The 26146-nt window shown below is 56.3% G+C and overlaps 1 protein-coding gene across 1 annotated transcript in view; it reads left to right on the plus strand.

Annotated features, from left to right (window-relative positions):
• The window catches only part of LOC119967972 (sodium/potassium-transporting ATPase subunit alpha-2-like), a 190436-nt gene that overhangs the window by 24277 nt on the left and 140013 nt on the right, over positions 1 to 26146 (plus strand). Inside the window, 1 exon segment of the mRNA XM_038801073.1 lies at positions 1894 to 1989. Within this exon segment, the coding sequence (XP_038657001.1) occupies positions 1960 to 1989 (30 nt within the window). The 5' untranslated portion in view covers positions 1894 to 1959.

Genomic DNA, 26146 nt, shown 5'->3' on the forward strand with positions numbered 1-26146 from the left:
GGCACGGTGTCTCGTATCCATTGATCTGGACGGACATCATGGAGCTCTTGAGGTGCTTTGGCCGCGACTGGTCCAAAGTGACTGCACTGAGCTGCAGGTAGTCGGTGGCGTGGTCGGCGGTGCTGGAGCGGCCCCGTGATGACTGTCCGCAGAGGTCGTAGTCGTCGAGTAGCATATCGGGTGATGGCAAAGACGGCGGCCCCCGTTAATAGCACGTGGCGGGCAGCTAGGGAAATGGCGGCCCCCATGAATCGCACATGTTGTGCGGAGGTGGAGGCGGCAGACACGCTGCCACATTGCGTGGTCTGCGGGCCTGTGAGTTGGAGTGAGTGTTCGGGTTAGGGTTCGAGTTAGAGTTTTTAGCTCTGACCAGGCAGACCTTAGCAAAGTGCCCTATCCGCCCGCAGTTGCTGCAGGTCGCGTTGCGGGCTGGGCATTGCTGCCGGAAATGTTGGGGCTGGCCGCAAAAATGGTACGATAGCCCTCCTTGGTGGGCGGGTGGCCGCGTGGCACAGGCCTGGGGCAGTCTCTGGTTGGGGGTCCACGATAGGGTCGCCGGGAATGCATTTAAACTTTGGAAAGAACCGTGTCCTCCAGGTCCTGAGCCCCTTTCTCGAGAAGACGCTGCCGCACATAATTTGATCGGACCCCCACAACGTACACGTCTCGGACGGCGAGTTCCATGTGCTGGGAGACTGTCACGGCCTGAAAGTTACAGTCTCGTGCTAGAGCTTTAAGGTCGCGCAGATAGTCTTCGAGTAACTCTGCAGGGCGCTGTCACCGGGTTGTAAAGATGTGTCGCGCGTAGACTTAATTCACGGGCCGCACGTACAGGCGGTCGAGTATCGCGAGGGCCTCAGTATAAGAGTCAGTTCCATTAAGTTGAGTTGAAATACGATGGCTCACCCGTGCGTGGAGAAGACTGAGTTTCTGTTCTTCTGTAACAGAGGAGGTAGTCGACGCAGCCAGGTAGGCCTTGAAGCACCGAAGCCAATGCAACAAAATTTCCTTTACCTCTGCGGCCTGTGGATCGAGGTCAGGTTTGAGGGCTGATTCCATAGTAGTTTCTAGTCGATTAAATTGATGCGACCATCAATTCATTCAGAGACACGAGTTGAGGTAAACTGTGGCTTTATCGGCTTATAACTATGCTGAACTGAGGGGGGACTCGCAGGACCGCAGCACTTATACTCCCTAAAGGGGACGAAGCCAAGGGCAGAGCCCTGTACATGCTCCTCATCTCCCCCTGTGGGCAGAGCCGCACAACGGCTCACAGATGAGGCCCACAGGGACACAGTAATGTACAGTGTGAACTTATAGTGGTTACACATTCACCACACAACTTGAGAGAGATGGTTGGTAATACAAAGGCTTTAATTAGCAGAGAACCAGACAGCTACCAAGAAGTGTGCTCACAGCACGCTGCCCACTGAACATAACCTTATATACAGTTTCCCTGGGGGGGTGGAGTCGGGGGCGGAGTCTCCCAGGGTTCTAAACCCAGTCTTAAAGGGATCATTACATTAAAGGTGCAGTAATCATTCATCACACTCCTTGCTCTCTCTCTCTCCCCCCCCGCTCGCTCTCTCTGTCTCTCCCCCCTCGCTCTCTCTCTCTCTCTCTCTCGCTCTCTCCCTCTCTCTCTTCTCCCCCTCGCTCTCCCTCTCTCTCCTCGCTCTCCCTCTCTCTCCCCTCGCTCTCTCTCTCTCTCCCCTCGCTCTCCCTCTCTCTCCCCTCGCTCTCTCTCTCTCTCTTCCCCCCCTTGCTCTCTCTCGCTCTCTCTTCCCCCTCGGGAGAGAGTGCTCAGGGACTTGATGAGGAACATGTGATTCTGTGAAGAGGAAGTCTAGTTGGACTCTCCCTGATCCCTGTTTCTGACTTTATCCCACACAGAACGGACGTGAATACACTCCCACCGATGCAGCGGACAATTCCAAGAAGAAGAAAGTCAAGAAGGATATGGACGAGTTGAAAAAAGAGGTGACCATGGTGAGTCTCCGGCTGCCAGGCCCATCTCTCTCCCCCGTCCCCCTCTCTCTCCCCTGTTCCCCTCTCTCCCCCTGTCCCCCTCTCTCCCTCAGTCCCCCCCTCTCTCCCCCAGTCCCCCCCTCTACCCAGTCCCCCTCTCTCCCCCTGTCCCCTCTCTCCCCAGTCCCCCCCTCTACCCCGTTCCCCCTCTTCCCCCAGTCCCCCTCTCTCCCCCTGTCCCCCTCTCTCCCCCTCTCTCTCCCAGTCCCCCTCTCTCCCCCAGTCCCCCTCTCTCCCCCTCTCCCCCCATGTCCCCCTCTCTCTCCCAGTCCCCCTCTCTCCCCCAGTCCCCCTCTCTCCCCCTCTCCCCCCCATGTCCCCCTCTCTCTCCCGCCCGCCTCTCTCCCCTGTCCCCCCTCTCTCCCCCTCCCCCTGTCCCCCTCTCTACTTCAGACCCCCTCTGTCTCCCCCTGTCCCCCTCTCTCTCCCGTCCCCCTCTCTCTCCTGTCCCCCCTCTCTCCCCCTCCCCCTGTCCCCCTCTCTACTTCAGACCCCCTCTGTCTCCCCCTGTCCCCCTCTCTCTCCCGTCCCCCTCTCTCTTCTGTCCCCCCTCCCGCCCGCCTCTCTCCCCTGTCCCCCCTCTTTCCCCCTCCCCCTGTCCCCCTCTCTACTTCAGACCCCCTCTGTCTCCCCCTGTCCCCCTCTCTCTCCCGTCACCCTCTCTCTCCTGTCCCCCCTCTCGCCCCCTCTCTCCCCCTGTCCCCCTCTCTACCCCAGACCCCCTCTTTCCCCCTGTCCCCCTCTCTCCCCATGTCCCCCTCTCTCCCCCTGTCCCCCTCTCTACCCCAGTCCTCCTCTCTCCCCCTGTCCCCCTCTCTCCCCCTGTCCCCCTCTCTCCCCATGTCCCCCTCTCTCCCCTGTCCCCCTCTCTCCCCCTGTCCCCCTCTCTCCCCCTTTCCCCCTCTCTCCCTCTGTCCCCCTCTCCCCCCAGTCCCCCTCTCTCCCCCAGTCCCCCTCTCTCCCCTGTCCCCCTCTCTCCCCCTGTCCCCCTCTCTCCTTCTGTCCCCCTCTCCCCCCAGTCCCCCTCTCTCCCCCAGTCCCCCTCTCTCCCTCTGTCCCCCTCTCCCCCCAGTCCCCCTCTCTCCCCCAGTCCCCCCTCTACCCCAGTCCCCCTCTCTCCCCAGTCCCCCTCTCTCCCCAGTCCCCCTCTCTCCCCCAGTCCCCCTCTCTCCCCCTGAAGAAGAAGAAAGTCAAGAAGAATATGGACGAGTTGAAAAAAGAGGTGACCATGGTGAGTCTCCTGCTGCCAGGCCCGTCTCTCCCCCCCTGTCCCCCCCTCTCTCCCCCTGTCCCCCTCTCTCCCCCGTCCCCCTCTCTCCACCAGTCCCCCCTCTCTCCCCCTGTCCCCCTCTCTCCCTCTCTACCCGTCCCCCTCTCTACCCAGTCCCCCTCTCATCCAGTCCCCGCTCTCTCCCCCAGTTCCCCTCTCTCCCCCAGTCCCCCTCTCTCCCCCAGTCCCCCTCTCCCCCCCGTATCCCCCTCTCTCTCCCCTGCCCCCCTCTCTCCCTCTAGCCCCCTCTCTACCCCAGTCCCCCTCTCTCCCTCTCTCCCCCCAGTCTCCCTCTCTCCCTCAGTCTCCCTCTCTCCCCCAGTCTCCTCTCCCCCAGTCCCCCTCTCTCCCCCAGTCCCCTCTCTCCCCCAGTCCCCCTCTCTCCCCCAGTCCCCCTCTCTCCCCCAGTCCCCCTCTCTCCCCCAGTCTCCCTCTCTCCCCCAGTCCGCCTCTCTCCCCCCAGTCCCCCTCTCTCCCCCTGTCCACCTCTCTCTCTCTAACTCACTCTCTCCCCCAGTCCCCCTCTCTCCCCCAGTCCCCCTCTCTCCCCCAGTCCCCCTCTCTCCCCCAGTCTCCCTCTCTCCCCCAGTCCCCCTCTCCCCCCCGTATCCCCCTCTCTCTCCCCTGCCCCCCTCTCTCCCTCTAGCCCCCTCTCTACCCCAGTCCCCCTCTCTCCCTCTCTCCCCCCAGTCTCCCTCTCTCCCTCAGTCTCCCTCTCTCCCCCAATCTCCCTCTCTCCCCCAGTCTCCTCTCCCCCAGTCCCCCTCTCTCCCCCAGTTCCCCTCTCTCCCCCAGTCCCCCTCTCTCCCCCAGTCCCCCTCTCTCCCCCAGTCCCCCTCTCTCCCCCAGTCTCCCTCTCTCCCCCAGTCTCCCTCTCTCCCCCAGTCCGCCTCTCTCCCCCCAGTCCCCCCCTCTCCCCCTGTCCACCTCTCTCTCTCTAACTCACTCTCTCCCCCAGTCCCCCTCTCTCCCCCAGTCCCCCTCTCTCCCCCAGTCCCCCTCTCTCCCCCAGTCCCCCTCTCTCCCCAGTCCCCCTCTCTCCCCCAGTCTCCCTCTCTCCCCCAGTCCCCCTTGCTCTCCCCCAGTCCCCCTTGCTCTCCCAGTCCCCCTCTCTCCCTCTAACCCGCTCTCTCCCCTGCCCCCTCGCTCCCCATCCCCCCTCTCTCCCCCCCAGTACCCCCTCTCTCCCCCAGTCCCCCTCTCTCCCCAGCCCCCCTCTCTCCCCCGTCCCCCTCTCTACCCTATCGCCCTCTCTCCTTTATTTACAGTTCGGAACAAAGAAATAAGTTGATCGGAGGCCCTGGTCGTCCTCTGCGATTGTCGTAGCTTCGGCGATGAAGCAGGCGCCGGCTCGTGTGTCTGTGGTTCCGGAGGCGTGGCTTCGGCTTCTCCTTCATCGCCCCTAGGTGGGACCGGTGGGAGCACCAATCCACCTGAGAAGGAGGCGACTGTGGAGTGCGCTGGTGGGAGGGAGGGTGGGGGTGATGGCAGGGGTGTGGGTGGGGTCCCAGCGGACGCCAGGTCCAGAAGGGAGACCGTATCCTGTTGGCCATCGGGGTATGCCACGTAGGCGTACTGAGGGTTAGCATGAAGGAGGTGGACCCTCTCGACCAATGGGTCCGACTTGTGCGCTCGCACGTGTTTGTGGAGCAGGATGGGTCCTGGAGATGCCAGCAAGGTCGGGAACGAGGTCCCGGAGGAGGACTTCCTTGGGAAGACAAGGGGACGTTCATGAGGTGTTTGGTTTGTCGTGGTACACAGCAGTGACAGGATGGAATGGAGAGCATCAGGGAGGACCTCCTGCCAGCGGGAGACTGGGAGATTTCTGGATCGTAGGGCCAGTAGGACGGTCTTCCAGACCGTCCCGTTCTCCCTCTCTACCTGCCCGTTTCCCCGGGGGTTATAACTGGCCGTCCTGCTTGAGGCAATGCCCTTGCTGAGCAGGAATTGACGCAGTTCGTCGCTCATGAAGGAGGACCCCCTTTCGCTGTGTATGTAGGCGGGGATACCGAACAGTGTAAAGATGCTGTGGAGGGCTTTTATTCCGGTGGCTGCAGTCATGTCGGGGCAGGGGATGGCGAACGGGAATCGGGAGTACTCGTCAATCACGTTCAGGAAGTATGTGTTGCGGTCGGTGGAGGGGAGGGGCACTTTGAAGTCCATACTGAGGCATTCAAAGGGACGGGAAGCCTTTACCAAGTGCACTTTCTCTGGCCTGTAGAAGTGCGACTTGCACTCCGCGCAGATTTGGCAGTCCCTAGTGACTGTCCTGACCTCCTCGATGGAGTAGGGCAGGTTGCGGGTTTTAAGTGACCCCGATGGCAGAGGTCCCCGTAGAGGGCCCAGAGTCAGTCCACTTCTGCGTTGGCACATGTGCCGCGGGACAGGGCATCAGGAGGCTCGTTTAGCTTCCCGGGACTATACAAGATCTCATAGTTGTGGGTGGAGAGCTCGATCCTCCACCGTGAGATCTTATCGTTCTTTATCTTGCCCGCTGTGCATTATCGAACATGAAAGCCACCGACCGTTGGTCGGTGAGGAGAGTGAATCTCCTGTCGGCCAGGTAATGCCTCCAATGTCGCACAGCTTCCACAATGGCGTAGGCCTCCTTTTCGACAGAGGAATGGCGGATATCTGAAGCATGGAGGGTGCGTGAGAAGAAGGCCACAGATCTGCCTGCTTGGTTGAGTGTGGCCGCCAGAGCTACGCCGGACGCATCGCTCTCGACTTGGAAAGGGAGGGATTCGTTGATGGCGTGCAACATGGCCGTTGCGATGTCCGCTTTGATGCAGCTGAAGGCCTGGTGGGCCTCCAACGACAGGGGAAATCCGTGGACTGGATTAGTGGGCGGGCCTTGTCCGCATAGTTGGGCACCCACTGGGCATAATAAGAAAAAAGTCCCAGGCAGCGTTGGGCCTTGGAGCAGTGTGGGAGGGGAAACTCCATGAGGGGGCGCATGCGTTCGGGATCTGAGCCCATAACGCCATCATTCACTATGTAGCCGAGGATGGGTAGACGGTCGGTGCTGAACACGCATTTATCCTTGTTATATCTGAGGTTAAGGATTTTTGAGGTATGGAGGAATGTGCGGAGGTTGATGTCGTGGTCCTGCTGGTCGTGGCCACAGACGGTGACGTTGTCGAGGTACAGAAACGTGGCCCGCAGTCCGTACCTGTCAACCATTCGGTCCCTCTCCCGTTGGAAGACCGAGACTCCATTCGTGACACCAAAGGGAACCCTTAGGAAGTGGTACAGCTGCCCATCTGCTTCGAAAGCAGTGTATTTGCGATCGCTAGGGCGGATGGGGAGCTGATGGTAGGTGACTTGAGATCCACCGTGGAAAAGACCTTGTATTGTGCAATCTGATTGACCAGATCGGATATGCGGGGGAGAGGGTACGTGACGAGCTGCGTATACCTGTTGATGGTCTGACTGTAGTCGATGACTATCCTATGCTTCTCCCCGGTCTTTACAACCACTACTTGAGCTCTCCGGGGGCTGTTGCCGGCCTCGATAATACCTTCCTTCAATAACCGCTGGACTTCCGACCTAATGAAGGTTCGGTCCTGGGCACTGTACCGTCTGCTCCTAGTGGCGATGGGTTTGCAATCCGGGGTGAGGTTCGCAAACAGGGAAGGCGGCTCGACCTTGAGGGTCACGAGGCTGCAGACAGCGAGGGGGGTATAGGGCCGCCGAATTTCACGGTTAAACTTTGGAGGTTACATTGAAAATCTAACCCTAGGAATGTGGCAGCGCAGAGGTGGGGAAGGACATAGAGTCGGTAATTTTTAAACTCCCTTCCCTGGACTGTGAGGTTCGCTATGCAGAACCCTTTGATCTCCACTGAATGAGACCCGGAGGCCAGGGAGATTTTTTGGTTAACTGGATGGATGGGAAGAGAACAGCGGCTCACCATGTTGGGGTGTATGAAGCTCTCTGTGCTCCCGGAGTCAAAGAACAAAGAAAATTACAGCACAGGAACAGGCCCTTCGGCCCTCCTAGCCTGCGCCGATCCAGATCCTTTATCTAAACCTGTCTCCTATTTTCCAAGGTCTACTTCCCTCTGTTCCCGCCCGTTCATATACCTGTCTAGATGCCTCTTAAATGATGCTATCGTGCCCGTCTCTACCACCTCCGCTGGTAAAGCGTTCCAGGCACCCACCACCCCCTGCGTAAAAAACTTTCCATGCACATCTCCCTTAAACTTTCCCCCTCTCACCTTGAAATCGCTACCCCTTGTAACTGACACCCTCACTCTTGGGAAAAGCTTGTGGCTATTCACCCTGTCCATACCTCACATAATTTTGTAGACCTCAATCAGGTCCCCCCTCAACCTCCGTCTTTCCAACAAAAACAATCCTAATCTACTCAACCTTTCTTCATAGCTAGCACCCTCCATACCAGGCAACATCCTGGTGAACCTCCTCTGCACCCTCTCCAAAGCATCCACATCCTTCTGGTAATGTGGCGACCAGAACTGCCCGCAGTATTCCAAATGTGGCCTAACCAAAGTCCTATACAACTGTAACATGACCTGCCAACTCTTGTACTCAATACCCCGTCCGATGAAGGCAAGCATGCTGTATGCCTTCTTGACCACTCTATCAATCTGCGTTGCCACCTTCAGGGTACAATGGACCTGAAATCCCAGATCTCTCTGTGCAACAATTTTCCCCAAGACCCTTCCATTGACCATATAGTCCGCTCTTGAATTTGACCTTCCAAAATGCATCACCTCGCATTTGCTTGGATTGAACTCCATCTGCCATTTCTCTGCCCAACTCTCTAATCTATCTATATTTTTTTGTATTCTCTGACAGTCCTCCTCGCTATCTGCAACTCCACCAATCTTAGTATCATCTGCAAACTTGCTAATCAGACCACCTATACCTTCCTCCAGGTCATTTATGTAGATCACAAACAGCAGTGGTCCGAGCACGGATCCCTGTGGAACACCACTAGTCACCATTCTCCATTTTGAGACACTCCCTTCCACCACTACTCTCTGCCTCCTGTTGCCCAGCCAGTTCTTTATCCATCTAGCTAGTACACCCTGAACCCCATACGACTTCACTTTTTCCATCAACCTGCCATGGGAATCCTTATCAAACGCCTTACTAAAGTCCATGTATATGACATCTACAGCCCTTCCCTCATCAATTAACTTTGTCACTTCCTCAAAGAATTCTATTAGGTTTGTAAGACATGACCTTCCCTGCACAAAACCATGCTGCCTATCACTGATAAGTCTATTTTCTTCCAGATGTGAATAGATCCTATCCCTCAGTATCTTCTCCAACAGTTTGCCTACCACTGACGTCAAGCTCACAGGTCCATAATTCCCTGGATTATCCCTGCTACCCTTCTTAAACAAAGGGACAACTTTAGCAATTCTCCAGTCCTCCGGGACCTCACCCATGCTCAAGGATGCTGCAAAGATGTCTGTTAAGGCCCCAGCTATTTCAACCCTCGCTTCCCTCAGTAACCTGGGATAGATCACATCCGGTCCTGGGGACTTGTCCACCTTAATGTCTTTCAGAATACACAAAACTTCCCCCTTCCGTATGACAACTTGACCGTGAGTATTTAAACATCCATCCCTAGCCTCAACATCCGTCTTGTCCCTCTCCTTTGTGAATACCGATGCAAAGTACTCATTAAGAATCTCACCCATTTCCTCTGATTCCACGCATAAATTCCCTCTTTTGTCTTTGAGTGGGTCAATCCTTTCTCTAGTTACCCTCTTGCTCCTTACATACAAATAAAAGGCTTTGGGATTTTCCTTAACCCTGTTAGCCAAAGATATTTCATGACCCCTTTTAGCCCTCTTTATTGCGCGTTTGAAATTCGTCCTACTTTCCTGATATTCCTCCAAAGCTTCATCAGTTTTGAGTTGCCTCGATCCTATGTATGCTTCCTTTTTCATCTTAGCTAGTCTCACAATTTCACCCGTCATCCATGGTTCCCTAATCTTGCCATTTCTATCTTTCATTTTCACAGGAACATGTCTGTCCTGCACTCTAATCAACCTTTCCTTAAAAGACTTCCACATTTCAAATGTGGATTTACCCTTAAACAGCTGCTCCCAATCCACATTCCCTAGCTCCTGCCGAATTTTGTTATACTCTGCCTTTCCCCAATTTAGTACTCTTCCTTTCGGACCACTCTTGTCCTTGTCCATAAGTATTCTAAGACTTACGGAATTGTGATCGCTATTCCCAAAGTAATCACCGACTGAAACATCAGCTACCTGGCCGGGATCATTCCCCAATACCAGGTCCAGTATGGCCCCTTCCCGAGTTGGACTATTTACATACTGCTCTAAAAAAACTCTCCTGGATGCTCCTTACAAACTCTGCTCCATCTACGCCTCCAACACTACACAAATCCCATTCAATCTTTGGGAAGTTAAAATCTCCCATCACAACCACCCTATTGCTCCTACATTTTTCTTTAATCTGTCTGCATATTTGTACCTCTACTTAATGCTCGCTTTTGGGAGGTCTGTAGTAAAGTCCCAACAATGTTACTGCACCCTTCCTATTTCTCAGCTCCACCCATATTGCCTCAGTGCTCGAATCCTCCATCATGCCCGCCTTAATCACAGCTGTGATATCATCTCTGACGAGTAATGCAACTCCTCCACCCCTTCTACCTCCCTCTCTATCCCTCCTGAAGCATCTATACCCTGGGATATTCAGTTACCAGTCCTGCCCTTCCCTCAACCAAGTCTCAGTAATACCAATAACATCATATTTCCAGGTACTGATCCAAGCCCTAAGTTCATCTGCCTACACTTCTCGCATTAAAACAAATGCACCTCAGACCACCTGTCCCTTTGCGTTCATCATCTCTTCCCTGTCTACTCTTCCCCTTAGTCACATTGAGTTTATTGTCTCGTACCTTACTGGCTTTAGTTGCTGCTTCTTTACTGACCTCTAACTTCCTAATCTGGTTCCCATCCCCCTGCCACATTAGTTGAAAACCTCCCCAACAGTGTTAGCAAAAGCACCCCCTAGGACATTGGTTCCAGTCCTGCCCAGGTGTAGACCATCTGGTTTGTAATGGTCCCACCGCCCCCAGAACCGGTTCCAATGTCCCAAAAATCTCGATACCTCCCTCCTGCACCATCTCTCAAGCCACGTATTCATTCTGACTATTCTTGAATTTCTACTCTGACTGTCCAGTGGCACTGGTAGCAATCCTGAGATTACTACCTGTGAGGTTCTACTTTTTAACTTATCTCCTAACTCCCTAAATTCTGATTGTAGGACCTCATCCCATTTTTTACCTATATCGTTGGTGCCTGTATGCACCACGACAACTGGCTATTCACCCTCCCCCTTTATTATGTCCTGCAGCCGATCGGAGACATCCCTGGCCCGAGCACCCGGGAGGCAACATACCATTCGGGAGTCTCATTTTCGACCACAGAAATGCCTGTCTACTCCCCTTACAATTGGATCCCCTATGACTATAGCCCTTCCAGTGTTTTTACCGCCCTTCTGTGCAGCAGAGCCAGCCACGGTGCCATGAGCCTGGCTACTACTGCCTTCCCCTGGTGAGTCATCTCCCCCAACAGTATCCAAAACGGTTTTCCTGTTTTGGAGGGAGATGACCACAGGGGACACCTGCACTGCCTTCCTGCTCTTACTCTGCCTTTTGGTCACCCATTCCCTGTCTCCCTCACCAATCCTAATCTGCGGTGTGACCAATTCGCTAAACGTGCTATCCACGACCTCCTCAGCATCGCGGATGCTCCAAAGTGAGTCCATCCGCAGTCCCAGAGCCGTCATGCGGTCTAACAGGAGCTGCAGCTGGACACACTTCCCGCACATGAAGTAGTCAGGGGCATCGGCCGCGTCCCTGAACTCCCACATTGCGCACGAGGAGCATAACACGGGTCTGGGATCTCCTGCCATTTTTACCCTTTACCTTAACTGATTACAAATATAGTATCAAATAATTAATAAGTGAAAGGAATAAAGATTTTACTTACCAATCACAGACAGGATGTTTCATGCCTGTTGATTAGCACTTTGTCGTTGCAGTCGAGAGCGTTTGGGGCCGAGACTGGTCCAGGGTCACCGAAGCGAGTTGTGGCAGAAGTTGGAGATTTTCCTCGGGCGGTGTGCAGTCATCCGAGTCGGGGTCCTGAGAGTCCAGCCACTGGTCGCACATGGCTGGGGGTGCACAAGATGGGGGGGCCCATCCATCGTACATGGTGTCCGAGAGGCAAGATGTCGGCGCCCGGAGGCCGCACGTGGCTCGCGAGAAGGTAGATGGCGGCACCCGCTGACCGCACGTGGCTCGAGAAGAGGGTTGTGATGGCGGTCCCGATTCGCCTCCAGAGACCGCAGCGACCGCTCGGGCCTGGCATACTGCCATGAAATGGCCCTTTTTGCTGCACCCTACCCTGGGCTGGGCAGCGCTGCCGGAGGTGCTTGTCTTGCCCGCAAAAATAGCAGTGGGGCCCCCCGTGGTTGCCTGGCAGTATCGCAGCACAAGCTTGCGGAGGGATGGGGGATGCCTCGGGGTCGGCCGGTGGGGGGTCCACGCTGCCCAAGGGGCTGTCGCATGGTCGGGGCCGTACGTGTGGGCGTTGCGGGAGGCCACATCTTGGGTGCTAGCGAGGGCCCGTGCCTCCTTGAGGCCTCGTGTTTCTTTTTCTAGCAGCCGCTGGTGGATTTGGGAGGACAGCATACCTGCAACAAATGCGTCCCGGATCAAAGGTTCTGTGTGGTCGCTGGCTGAAACCTGTAGGCAGTCACAGTTCCTCCCTAACACCAGGAGCACATGGTAGAATTCCTCTAGCGATTTCCCCAGGAATTTGTCGCCTCGTCGCTAGTAGATGTCGGGCGTAGACCTGGTTTACTGGGCGAATACAGTAGTCCCCCGTTATACCGCGGTTCGCGATATACCGCGGGGGGGCTTATGGACCCCAACTGTCAGTTGTGTCAATTTCAGCGGCCGGCTCACTTTGATCCGGAGAGGGAAGCTGCTCTTTCACTGAAACAATCAGCTGGCTGCTGAAATTGACACTGCCCGCTGCTCTCTCCCTCCAATCAGAAACATTAAAACTTAAAAGTTGGATTGGAGGGAGAGAGCAGCCGGCAGTGTCAATTTCAGCGGCCGGCTGATTGTTTCAGTGAGAGAGCAGCTTCCCTCTCTGGATCAAAGTGAGCTGGCCGCTGAAATTGACACTGCCGGCTGCTCTCTCCCTCCAATCCAACTTTTAAGTTTTAATGTTTCTGATTGGAGGGAGAGAGCAGCGGGCAGTGTCAATTTCAGCGGCCAGCTCACTTTGATCCGGAGAGGGAAGCTGCTCTCTCACTGAAGCAATCAGCCGGCCGCTGAAATTGACACTGCCCGCTGCTCTCTCCCTCCAATCAGTACCCCAGCAGCCACAGCCTGTACCTCAGCAGCCACAGCCTGCACCCCAGCAGCCACGGCCTGTACCCCAGCAGCCACAGCCTGAACCCCAGCAGCCACAGCCTGAAGCCCAGCAGCCACAGCCTGAACCCCAGCTACAGAGGGGAGGGGCGATGTGAGACCATGCTGGCCTTGCAGAGGCCCGTATGACCTCCTCCTGTGTTCTCTGCTCTCTCCCTCCAATCGGCCGGCAGTGTCAATTTCAGCGGCCGGCTCACTTTGATCCGGAGAGGGAAGCTGCTCTCACTGAAACAATCAGCCGGCCGCTGAAATTGACACTGCCGGCTGCTCTCTCCCTCCAATCAGAAACATTAGAACTTAAAAGTTGGATTGGAGGGAGAGAGCAGCGGGCAGTGTCAATTTCAGCGGCCGGCTGATTGTTTCAGTGAGAGAGCAGCTTCCCTCTCCGGATCAAAGTGAGCCGGCCGCTGAAATTGACACTGTTTTAATTAGATCCACGATGGGGGTTTTAAATTTATTTAAAAATCTATGCTAGCGCTTCCCATTGTGAGTCTACGGGGGTCTGACCTCTCCCCCCGCCCCCCGTAGACTCTCAATGGGAAGCGCTAGCATAGATTTTTAAATAAATTTAAAACCCCCATCGTGGATATCCGCGGCTCGGTTGCAAAGCGGGTGGGGGTCTTGGACCCCAACACCCGCGTTATAAAGGGGGACTACTGTATAGTGTCCTTTCAACAGGGCCATCGCGGCCTCGAAATTGTCCACATCCTCGATGAGGGTGTAGATCTCTGGGCTCACCCTCGAGTGAAGAATGAGCATCTTCTGGTCCTCCGTGGGTGTAGCCGTGGCCATCCTGAGGTACCCATTGAAGCACGCCAGCCAATGTTTGAAGGTTGCTGCTGAGTTTGCCGAGTGGGGGCTGAATTGCAGACACTCTGGATTGATTCAGAGCTCCATTCTTTAAAATCTAGTCCAATAAATTGATGCTCGATCAATGACTCCAGAAGCGAGATTGGATGACAATTGAAGGCTTTAGTGGACTAGATGTTTCCCCCAGCTGCGCAGGTACAGAATGCAGCTGCTGGGGAGACACAGACTCTTATTGCGCCTTACTGTGCGGAACCAGCAGGCAGGCTTCACCAATGATCTTACTGTCTCAGTTACCTCCCACACCAATGGTCTTACAGCATATTCAGAGGTACCGTAATACCTCTAATACCGACTAGCACACTCTCTCTCCACTCTCCCCCTCTCTCCCCTGTCCCCCCCTCTCCCCCTGTCCCCCTCTCTCTCCCTGTCCCCCTCTCTCTCCCTGTCCCCCTCTCTCCCTCTGTCCCTCTATCTCCCTCTATCCCTCTCTCTCCCTCTGTCCCCCTCTCTCCCTCTGTCCCCCTCTCCCCCCAGTCCCCCTCTCTCCCCCAGTCCCCCTCTCTCCCCCTGTCCCCCTCTCTCCCTCTGTCCCCCTCTCTCCCTCTGTCCCCCTCTCCCCCTGTCCCCCTCTCTCTCCCTGTTCCCCTCTCTCCCCCTGTCCCCCTCTCTCCCCCAGTCCCCCTCTCTCCCCCTGTCCCCCTCTCTCCCTCTGTCCCCCTCTCTCCCTCTGTCCCCCTCTCCCCCCAGTCCCCCTCTCTCCCCCAGTCCCCCTCTCTCCCTCTGTCCCCCTCTCCCCCCAGTCCCCCTCTCCCAGTCCCCCTCTCTCCCTGTCCCCCTCTTCCCTGTCACCCTCCCGCAGTCACCCCCTCTCCCCCTGTCCCCCACTCTCCCCCAGTCCCCCCTCTCCCCGTGTCCCCCTCTCTCCCCGAGTCCCCCTCTCTCCCCGAGTCCCCCTCTCTCCCCGTCCCCCGCTCTCCCCCTGTCTCCCTCTCTCCCCCAGTCCCCCCCTCCCCCTCCCCTCTCTCCCCTGTCCCCCCCTCCCCCTGTCCCCCTCTCTCCTCCAGTCCCCCACTCTCCCCCTCTCTACCCCTTCCCCTGACCCCCTCTCTCCCCTGTCCCCCCTCTCTCCCCCTGTCCCCCTCTCTTCCCCAGTTCCCCTCTCTCCCCATGTCCCCCTCTCTGCCCCAGTCCCACTCTCCCCCCCTGTCCCCCGCTCTCCCCTGTCCCCATCTCTCCCCTGTCCCCCATGTCACTTTACCACATCACGCTGTCTCTAAACATGTCTCCATCCCCCACGCCCTGTCTGTCTGGCAGTGAGACGCACGGAGACAGGTCGTATGGGATGGGTCGTATGAGACAACTTATGAGTGGCATGGCAGCACAGTGGTTAGCACTGTTGCTTCACAGTTCCGGGGTCCCAGGTTTGATTCCTGGCTTGGGTCACTGTCTGTGAGGAGTCTGCACGTTCTCCCCGTGTCTGCGTGGGTTTCCTCCGGGTGCTCCGGTTTCCTCCCACAGTCCAAAGATGTGCAGGTTAGGTGGATTGGCCATGATAAATTGCCCTTAGTGACCAAAAAGGTGCAGAGGGGTTATTGTGTTACAGCGCTCCCTCAGTACTGACCCTCTGACAGTGCAGCACTCCCTCAGTACTGACCCTCTGACAGTGCAGCGCTCCCCTCAGTACTGACCCTCTGACAGTGCAGCACTCCCTCAGTACTGACCCTCTGACAGTGCAGCACTCCCTCAGTACTGACCCTCTGACAATGCAGCACTCCCTCAGTACTGACCCTCTGACAGTGCAGCACTCCCTCAGTACTGACCCTCTGACAGTGCAGCACTCCCTCAGTACTGACCCTCTGACAGTGCAGCGCTCCCTCAGTACTGACCCTCTGACAGTGCAGCGCTCGCTCAGTACTGACTCTCTGACAGAGCAGCGCTCCCTCAGTACTGACCCTCTGACAGTGCAGCGCTCCCTCAGTACTGACCCTCTGACAGTGTAGCACTCCCTCAGTACTGACCCTCTGACAGTGCAGCTCTCCCTCAGTACTGACCCTCTCTCCCCCAGTCCCCCTCTCTCCCCCGTCCCCCTCTCTCCCCCGTCCCCCTCTCCCCCTGTCCCACTCTCTCCCCCAGTACCCCCTCTCCCCCAGTCCCCCTCTCTCCCCCAGTCCCCCTCTCTCCCCCAGTCCCCCTCTCTCCCCCGTCCCCCTCTCTCCCCGTCCCCCCTCCCTCCCCCGTCCCACTCTCTCCCCCAGTCCCCCCTCTCTACCCTGTCCCCCCTCTCTCCCCCTGACCCACTCTCTCCCCCTGACCCACTCTCTCCCCAGTCCCCCTCTCCCCCCAGTCCCCCTCTCCCCCCAGTCCCCCTCTCTCCCCCAGTCCCCCTCTCTCCCCCTGTCCCCCTCTCCCCCAGTTCCCCTCTCCCCCCCGTCCCCCTCTCTCTCCCCCCGTCCCCCTCTCTCCCCCAGTCCCCCTCTCTCCCCAGTCCCCCTCTCTCCCCCTGTCCCCCCTCTCCCCCAGTCCCCCTCTCCCCCTGTCCCCCTCTATCCCTCGTCCCCCCTCTCCCCCAGTCCCCCTCTCTCCCCCAGTCCCCCTCTCTCCCCCTGTCCCCCTCTCTCCCCCTGGGCAGGGCAGCACTCCCTCAGTACTGACCCTCTGACAGTGCAGCACTCCCTCAGTGCTGACCCTCTGACAGTGCAGCACTCCCTCAGTACTGACCCTCTGACAGTGCAGCAGTCCCTCACTACAGGCCCTCTGATAGTGCAGCACTCCCTCAATACTGACCCTCTGATAGTCCCGCACTCCTTCACTACTGACCCTCTGACAATGCAGCGCTCCCTCAATAGTGAGCCTCTGTCAGTACAGCACTCCCTCAGCACTGACGCTCTGACAGTGCAGCACTCCCTCAGTACTGACCTTTCGATAGCGCAGCGCCAACTCAATACCGACGCTGTGACAGAGCAGCACTCCCTCAGTACTGACCCTCCGACACTGCCGCGCTCCCTCAGTACTGACCCTCTGACAGTGCAGCACTCCCTCAGTACTGACCCTCTTGACAGTGCAGCACTCCCTCAGTACTGACCGTCCGACAGTGCCGCACTCTCTCAGTACTGACCCTCTGACAGTGCAGCAGTCCCTCACTACAGGCCCTCTGACAGTGCAGCACTCCCTCAATACTGATCCTCTGACAGTCCCGCACTCCTTCACTACTGACCCTCTGACAGTGCAGCGCTCCCTCAATAGTGAGCCTCTGTCAGTACAGCATCCCTCAGCACTGACGCTCTGACAGTGCAGCACTCCCTCAGTACTGACCCTTCGTTAGCTCAGCGCCAACTCTGTACTGACCCTGTGGCAGTGCAGCACTCCCTCAGTACTGATGCTCTGACAGTGCAACGCTCCCTCAGTACTGACTCTCTGACAGTGCAGCGCTCCCTCAGTACTGACCTCTGACAGTACAGTACTGACCTCTGACAGTACAGAACTGCCTCAGTACTTGAGGAGAAGTTTATAGAATGTACCCATGATAGTTTCCTCGTACAGTATGTAATGTAATCTACGAGGGAACAAGTGGTCCTAGATCTTGTCCTTTGTAATGAGACAGGATTGATTGATGATCTCATAGTTAGGGATCCTCTTGGAAGGAGCGATCACAATATGGTGGAATTTAAAATACTGATGGAGGCTGAGAAGGTAAAATAAAATACTAGTGTTTTGTGCTTAAACAAAGGAGATTACAAAGGATGAGAGAAGAGCTAGCTAAGGTAGACTGGGAACAAAGACTTTATGGTGAAACAGTTGAGGAACAGTGGCGAACCTTCCAAGCAATTTTTCACAGTGCTCAGCAAAGGTTTATACCAACAAAAAGGAAGGACGGTAGAAAGAGGGAAAATCAACCGTGGATATCTAAGGAAATAAGGGAGAGTATCAAATTGAAGGAAAAAGCATACAAAGTGGCAAAGATTAGTGGGAGACTAGAGGACTGGGAAATCTTTAGGGGGCAACAGAAAGCTATTAAAAAAGCTATAAAGAAGAGTAAGATAGAGTATGAGAGTAAACTTACTCAGAATATAAAAACAGACAGTAAAAGTTTGTACAAATATATAAAACAAAAAAGAGTGGCTAAGGTAAATATTGGTCTTTTAGAGGATGAGAAGGGAGTTTTAATAATGGGAGATGAGGAAATGGCTGAGGAACTGAACAGGTTTTTTGGGTTGGCCTTCACAGTGGAAGACACAAATAACATGCCAGCGACTGATAGAAATGAGGCTATGACAGGTGAGGACCTTGAGAGGATGTTATCACTGAGGAGGTAGTGATGGGCAAGCTAATAGGGCTAAAGGTAGACAAGTCTCCTGGCCCTGATGGAATGCATCGCAGAGTACTAAAAGAGATGGCATCGGAAATTGCAAATGCACTAGTGATAATTTACCAAAATTCACTAGACTCTGGTGTGGTCCCGGTGGATTGGAAATTAGCAAACGTGACACCACTGTTTAAAAAAGGAGGTAGGCAGAGAGTGGGTAATTATAGGCCAGTGAGGACTTCCGGTGGCGGCGATGATCAAGTGAGCCGCACATTCGGCGGGCTCTCACTCCGGCGGTGCTTTAGGGGCTGATTCCCCGCGATAGCGGGACTGCGGAGCGGCGAAAACGCGGCCGCGGAAGTGCGGGGAGCGGACTGCAGTGCATGGAACCGTGGGAGACCAGGAAGCAAAGGAAGAGAGAGAAATAGGGACAGAGGCAAGAAGCAGGGGAAGCTGACCTGGAACCTAAGATGGCGGACACACGGACCTCGGACTCAGCAATCCAGCAGGCGCTGGAAAATATGCTACAGGTGGTGAAAAGCAGTTTTGAGTCGCTGAAGTGGGACAACTTGGACCCACTTCAAAAGGCAGTGGATCAGCTGAATCAGGGGCTGGATACTCAAGATGTAAAAGTTAAGGAGCTGGGAGAGGCGGTGGAGGAGCAGGCGGATGCGCAGACGATTGCGGCGTTAGAAGTCGACGGGCTGAAGGAACGGCAAAGAAGACTGCTGGACAGAGTGGAGGAGTTGGAGAATAGAGCCTGTAGGAAGAATCTGAGGATCATCGCTCTCCCTGAGGGAGCTGATGCCGCAGCGTTTGTGGCGGACCTGTTGATGCAGCTGATGGGCGCTGAAGCCTTTCTGCGACCGCCGGAGCTGGAGGCGGCATACAGAGTGCAGGCGAGGCAGGGGCGGCCGGGGGGGACCTCCCCCCCTCCCCGGTCCGATGGAGATCAGATTCCGAATATGCCTGGACCGCTGTTCAACGGTTTGCTGGATTAAAGGTGCCAAGCGGGACATTTGGGATTCTTCCCTTTGTTTTTGGTTGTTGGATTTTTCTTTTGTTTTTGGTTGCTGGATTTTTATTTCCCTCTTTTTTCTGGTATTTTCCTTTTCATGTGGATTTTTACTTTTTGTGGGGCTCGCTGAGTGCTCTGGAGCCGATATTGTAACTAAGGGTGGCCGGTCAGCGAGGGGGGTTAAGGACGTGGGATGGGGGTTTTTGTTTTATTGATGTTCATGCCTTCCTGTGCCAGTGAGTTTGCTCCAGCTGGTTGGAGAGGGGGATGGGGCGCCAGGGAGTGGGGATGAGGACGGGGAAACAATGGGAATGAGACAGGAGGGCGCCGGAGTGATGAGTCACCGGGTTAGCAGATTGGCTAGTCAAGGGAGTCACGTGGGGGGGAGAACACAGCCAATGGGTGGCGGGGGTGGGGTTACCTGGGGATGTTGCTGGGGGGGGAAGGGGGGGGGTTCTGCTGATGTGGGAGGGATCTGAAGTAGGCAGTGGGAAGGAGGTCGAGGGTGGAGGCAGCCAAGAGGCGTGCCAAGAATGGCACGACGCACGGGCCGGGGGCCGGCCCGAGAAAGGCTATGGCTGACCGGCGTTGGGGGGGGGAGGTTTGTGCCTCCCAACCAGGCTGATCACCTGGAATGTCAGGGGACTGAATGGGCCGGTTAAGAGGGCACGGGTGTTCGCGCACTTGAGGGCTCTGAAGGCGGACGTAATTATGTTGCAGGAGACACATCTGAAAGTGTCTGACCAGACTAGGCTAAGGAAGGGTTGGATTAGCCAGGTCTTCCACTATGACTTGGACTCGAAGTCCAGGGGGTGGCAATCATGATCAACAAGCGGGTGCAAAACTGGATTTTGAGGAGCTGCGTCAGAAGGGTGGGGTGTGGCAGTGTGAAAGCGCGGGCTTTCCTCTGGTTGTCCGTGCTGCGGGGCAGGGGGGGCGGAGCTGGAGGTGGGGGTGTGGCCTCTACTGGTTTTCTTTCCCGCGCTGAAGCGGGGCCAAGGAGGTGTGGCAAGAGGGGGATGACCCCATGCCGGGAGGAGATGGGTTTTGGCAGGAGCAGCCGGGTCAGCAGAAGTCAGCTGACTCACGGAAGTACCATGGAGGGTGCGTCGCGGCTAGGAGGGGTCCTAGCCTGGGGGGGTGGGGGGGGGATACCGGGTTGCTGCTGGAATGGCCAGGAAGGAGCTGGCATGGGCCGGGGGGGTAGAGGAGAGGCGTTATCGCCATGGGGAACGGGTCAGGCGGGGCGAGCTGGCCTGGGGCGAGCAGTCGATAAGCTATGGCTAGCCGGCGGGGGAGAGGGGCAGGTTGCCCTCTGATCCGTCTGATTACCTGGAACGTGAGGGGGCTGAATGGGCCGGTTAAGAGAACTAGGGTAATTTCTCATCTGAAGGGGCTGAAGGCGGACGTGGCTATGCTCCAGGAGACCCACTTGAAGGTGGCGGACCAGGTTCGTCTGAGGAAGGGGTGGGTGGGGCAGGTTTTTCACTCAGGATTGGACGCGAAGAACTGGGGGGTGGCGATTCTGGTGGGGAAGAGGGTGGCGTTCGAGGCGGCTGAGGTGGTGTCGGACAAGGAGGGCAGATATATTATGGTGAAGGGTAGGCTGCAGGGAGAGAAGGTGGTGCTGGTGAAAGTATATGCCCCGAATTGGGATGATGCCGGCTTCATGAGGCGCTTGTTGGGCCGCATTCCGGACCTAGAGGCAGGGGGCCTGATCATGGGGGGAGACTTTAACACAGTGCTGGATCCCCCACTGGACCGGTCCAGTTCAAGGACGGGTAGGAGACCGGCGGCGGCCAAAGTACTGAGGGGGTTTATGGACCAGATGGGAGGGGTGGATCCCTGGAGGTTTGGGAGGCCGAGAGCGCGGGAGTATTCCTTTTTCTCCCATGTCCATAGGGTCTATTCCCGAATAGATTTTTTCATCCTGAGCAGGGGATTGATCCCGAAGGTGCAGGATGCAGAGTATTCGGCCATAGCAATTTCAGACCATGCTCCGCACTGGGTTGATCTGGAGATGGGGGAGGCGCGGGACCAGCGCCCGCTCTGGCGCCTGGATGTGGGGATGCTGGCTGGTGAGGAGGTGTGTAGGAGGGTCCGGGGAAGTATTGAGGGGTATCTTGATACCAACGACACGGGGGAGGTCCGGGTGGGGATGGTCTGGGAGGCTCTGAAAACAGTGATCCGGGGGGAGCTGATCTCCATCCGGGCCCATAGGGAAAGAAGGGAGAGGAAGGAGAGGGAGAGACTGGTGGGGGAGCTCCTGGATGTGGACAGGAGATACGCGGAGGCACCGGAGGAGGGGTTGCTGGGGGAACGGCGTAGTTTGCAGGCCAAATTTGACTTGTTGACCACCAGAAAGGCAGAGACACAGTGGAGGAGGTCGCAGGGCGCGGTATATGAGTATGGGGAGAAGGCGAGCAGGATATTGGCGCATCAGCTCCGCAGGCGGGATGCGGCTAGGGAAATTGGTGGAGTGACGGATAGGGGTGGGAATGTAATGCAGAAGGGGACAGAAGTAAATGGGGTCTTTAGGGACTTCTACGAGGAACTGTACCGGTCAGAACCTCCGATGGGGAGAGGGGGGATGGAGAGCTTCATGAACAGGCTATGCTTCCCAAGGGTTCAAGAGGAGCTGGTAGAGGGGCTGGGGGCGCCGATAGAGTTGGAGGAGCTAGTCAGGGGGATCGGGCAAATGCAGTCAGGTAAGGCGCCGGGGCCGGACGGGTTCCCGGTGGAATTTTATAAAAAGTATGCGGATCTGGTGGGCCCCCTGTTGGTGCGAGCCTTCAATGAGGCATGGGAGGGGGGGGCTTTGCCCCCGACGATGTCGCGGGCACTGATCTCTCTGATCCTGAAGCGGGATAAGGACCCCTTGCAGTGTGGATCATACAGGCCTATCTCGCTCCTCAATGTTGACGCTAAGTTGCTGGCGAAGATCCTGGCCACCAGGATAGAGGACTGTGTGCCAGGGGTGATACATGAGGATCAGACAGGATTTGTCAAGGGACGGCAGCTCAACACGAATGTGTGGAGACTACTAAATGTTATTATGATGCCGGCAGTGGAGGGGGAGGCTGAGATAGTGGTGGCGCTGGATGCGGAGAAAGCATTTGATAGAGTTGAGTGGGGGTACCTGTGGGAGGTGCTGGAGCGGTTCGGATTCGGGGAGGGATTCATCAAATGGGTGAGGCTGCTCTACGCGGCTCCGATGGCGTGTGTAGTTACCAATGGAAGGAGATCGGAGTACTTTAGGCTCTACCGTGGGACCAGGCAGGGGTGCCCCCTGTCCCCCTTGCTCTTTGCACTGGCGATTGAACCTTTGGCTATGGCGTTGAGGGAGTCAGGGAGATGGAGGGGTCTGGTGCGGGGTGGGGAGGAACATCGTGTATCGCTGTATGCGGACGACCTGCTGTTGTATGTGGCGGATCCAGAAGGGGGAATGCCGGGGGTGATGGAGCTGTTAGCGGAATTTGGGGGCTTCTCGGGCTATAAGTTAAATTTAGGCAAGAGTGAGGTATTTGTAGTACACCCGGGTGATCAGGAGGAGGGAATCGGGAGACTCCCATTTAAGAGGGCAGTGAAGAGTTTCAGATACCTGGGGGTGCGGGTGGCCAGGAGTTGGGGGACTCTCCATAAGCTTAATTTTACCAGGCTGGTGGGGCAGATGGAAGAGGAATTTAAAAGGTGGGACATGGTGCCGCTATTGTTGGCGGGTAGAGTGCAGTCCGTCAAAATGACGGTTCTCCCGAGGTTCTTGTTCCTTTTTCAGTGTTTGCCCATCTTTATCCCTAAGGCCTTTTTTAGAAGGGTGACTAGCAGCATCATGAGCTTTGTTTGGGCGCATGGGACCCCGAGGGTGAAGAGGGTCTTCTTGGAGCGGGGTAGAGATGGTGGGGGGCTGGCGTTACCCAATCTCTCAGGGTATTATTGGGCGGCCAATGTGTCGATGGTGCGCAAGTGGGTAATGGAGGGGGAGGGGGCAGCATGGAAACGGATGGAGAGGGCGTCCTGTGGCGATACAAGCCTGGGGGCCCTGGTAACAGCGCCGTGGCCGTTCCCTCCTACGAGGTATACCACGAGTCCGGTGGTGGCGGCTACCCTCAAGATTTGGGGGCAGTGGAGGCGACATAGGGGAGAAGTGGGGGGCTCGATGGAGGCTCCGTTAAGGGGGAACCATAGGTTCGTCCCGGGGAACATTGATGGGGGATTTCAGGGTTGGCACAGAGCGGGCATCAGACAGCTGAGGGACCCGTTTATTGATGGGAGGTTTGCGAGCCTGGGGGAGTTGGAGGAGAAGTTTGGGCTCCCCCGGGGAACATGTTCAGGTATCTGCAGGTAAAGGCATTTGCTAGGCGGCAGGTGGAGGGATTCCCTTCGCTTCCCGCGAGGGGGGTGAGCGACAGGGTGCTTTCGGGGGTCTGGGTCGGAGAGGGGAAGATATCTGATATCTACAAGGTTATGCAGGAGGCGGAGGAGGCGTCAGTAGAGGAGCTGAAAACGAAGTGGGAGGGGGAACTGGGGGAACAGATCGAAGACGGGACGTGGGCTGATGCCCTGGAGAGGGTTAATTCTTCCTCCTCGTGTGCGCGGCTTAGCCTCATCCAATTCAAGGTGCTGCACCGGGCCCACATGACTGGGACGAGGATGAGTAGGTTCTTTGGGGGTGAGGACAGGTGTGTCAGGTGCTCGGGGAGTCCAGCGAACCATGCCCATATGTTCTGGGCATGCCTGGCACTGGAGGAGTTCTGGAAGGGGGTGGCGAGGACGGTGTCGAGGGTGGTGGGATCCAGGGTCAAGCCAGGATGGGGACTCGCAATTTTTGGGGTTGGGGTGGAGCCGGGAGTGCAGGAGGCGAAAGAGGCCGGTGTGCTGGCCTTTGCATCCCTAGTAGCCCGGCGAAGGATCTTGCTACAATGGAAGGATGCGAGGCCCCCAAGTGTGGAGACCTGGATCAATGACATGGCAGGGTTCATTAAGCTAGAGAAGGTCAAATTCGCCCTGAGAGGGTCGGTACAAGGGTTCTTTAGGCGGTGGCAGCCTTTTCTCGACTTTCTGGCTCAACGATAGGGTACGGGGACAGCAGCAGCAGCAACCCGGGGAGGGAAAAGGGGAGGGAAAAGGGGGAGCCGACAATGACTATGTTTGTTTATTTAATTTTAATATTTTTAAAGTTCTTTTGTTGTTCATTAGGGTTGGGGGGGTGGGGGATGTGATACATGCGCCGATACGGTCTGGGGGTGTCACAGTTATTATGGGTTATTTTGTTGCATTTCATTGTTTGTCGTTATGTTTTATATTTTCTGTAAAAAATTCTAATAAAAATTATATAAAAAAAAAAACAAGCGGGTGCAATTTGAGGCGGAGGGCATAGCCGGAGACAGGGGGGGGCAGATACCTGATGGTAAAGGGCAGACTGGAGGGGAGAAGAGTGGTGCTGGTGAATATATATGCCCCGAACTGGGACGACGACTTTATTAAAAGAGTTCTGGGGAAGATCCCGGACCTGGATTCTCGCAGGCTAATAATGGGGGGGGGGGAGACTTTAACATGGTCCTTGACCCGGGGCTGGATCGGTCATGCCCCAGAATGGGTAGACTCCCAGCAATAGCAAGGGAGCTGAAAGGGTTTATGGAGTAAATGGGGGCAGTGGACCCCTGGAGAGCCAGACAGCCGATGGGAAGGGGCTACTCGTTTTACTCGCACGTCCATATAGTCTAGGATAGACTTCGTTGTCCTAAGCAGGGATTGTATAGGGGAGGTAAAGAACACGGAATATTCGGCAATCACTATCTCAGACCATGCCCCGCACTGGGTAGACCTGGAGGTCGGAGGGGCGAATCACCAACGCCCATAATGGAGGCTAGAAGTGAAGTGTTGTCGGAGGAGGGGACTTGTGAGAGGCTTCAGAGGTGTATGCAAAACTACTTGCAGGTGAACGATGCGGGGGAGGTCTCAGCGGCGACCCTGTTAAAGGCAGTAGTGCGGGGAGAGTTGATCTCAATTGGGGCCCACAGGGCCAAGGCTGACAGGGCAGAGATGGAATGATTGGTTAGGGAAATTTGTTGGATAGATGAGGAACACGCGGAGTCCCCGGGGAGGATCTACTCCGGGAGAGGCAGAGACTACAGGCGGAACTGGGGGGCGCTATCCACGAGTAGGGCTGTTCCAAGCTTAGGAAGGCGTGTGGTGTACGAGCATGGAGAAAAGGCCAGCAGATTGTTAGCGTAGCAACTCAGGAAGAGTGAGACGGCCACGGAAATAAGTAGAGTGATGGATGGGGAGGGGCGCAAAGTGGAGGACCCGGCAGGATTGAATAAGGTATTCCGGGACTTCTATAGCAAGCTGTACACTTCGGAGCCCCCGGAAGAGCCGGAGGAGATGAAAAAGTTTCTGGACGGGTTAACATTCCCAACAGTAGGTGGGGGGGCGAGTGGATGAGCTGGGGGCCCCGATTAGAGTGGAGGAGGTATTGGGGGGCCTAAAGGCCATGCAGTCGGGGAAAGCCCCGGGGCCGGATGGATACCCAGTAGAGTTTTACAAGAAGTTCTCTGAGTTAGTGGGTCCGGTCTTGGCGAGGGTTTTTAATGAGGCAAGGGACAGAGGGACCCTGCCGCCGACGAAGTCGCAAGCCACCATATCACTGATATTGAAGCGGGGTAAGGACCCGGAAGCGTGCGGGTCATACAGGCCAATCTCCCTGATCAATGTAGATGCCAAGCTCCTGGCAAAGGTACTGGCGATTAGAATTGAGGACTGCGTACCGGAAGTGATTGGGGATGACCAAACTGGGTTCGTGAAAGGCAGGCAGCTGTCGGCCAACTTGAGAAGATTACTTAATGTGATAATGATGCCCCTGACGGGCAAGGAGGTGGAGGTAGTGATGGCGATGGATGCCGAGAAGGCCTTCGACCGGGTGGAGTTGGGCTATCTATGGGAGGTGCTCGGACGGTTTGGGTTTGGGGAGGGACTGGTGAATTGGATCAGGCTATTGTATCAGGCCTCAAAGGCCAGGGTCAGGACAAGCAGAGAAGTGTCAGAGTATTTTAGACTATACCGTGGGACCAGACAGGGCTGCCCGCTCTCCCCGCTGCTGTTTGCACTGGCCATAGAGCCGCTGGTGATTGCGCTGAGAGCCGCAAAGGGGTGGAAGGGGATGGTTAGGGGTGGGGTGGAACATAGGGTCTCTCTCTATGCGGACGACCTGGTCCTGTACGTGTCAGACCCATTGGCCGGGATGGAAAGTATACTGGAAACATTG

Source organism: Scyliorhinus canicula, chromosome 6 (genome assembly GCF_902713615.1).
Source record: "Scyliorhinus canicula chromosome 6, sScyCan1.1, whole genome shotgun sequence".
NCBI classification, from domain to species: Eukaryota; Metazoa; Chordata; class Chondrichthyes; order Carcharhiniformes; family Scyliorhinidae; genus Scyliorhinus; species Scyliorhinus canicula.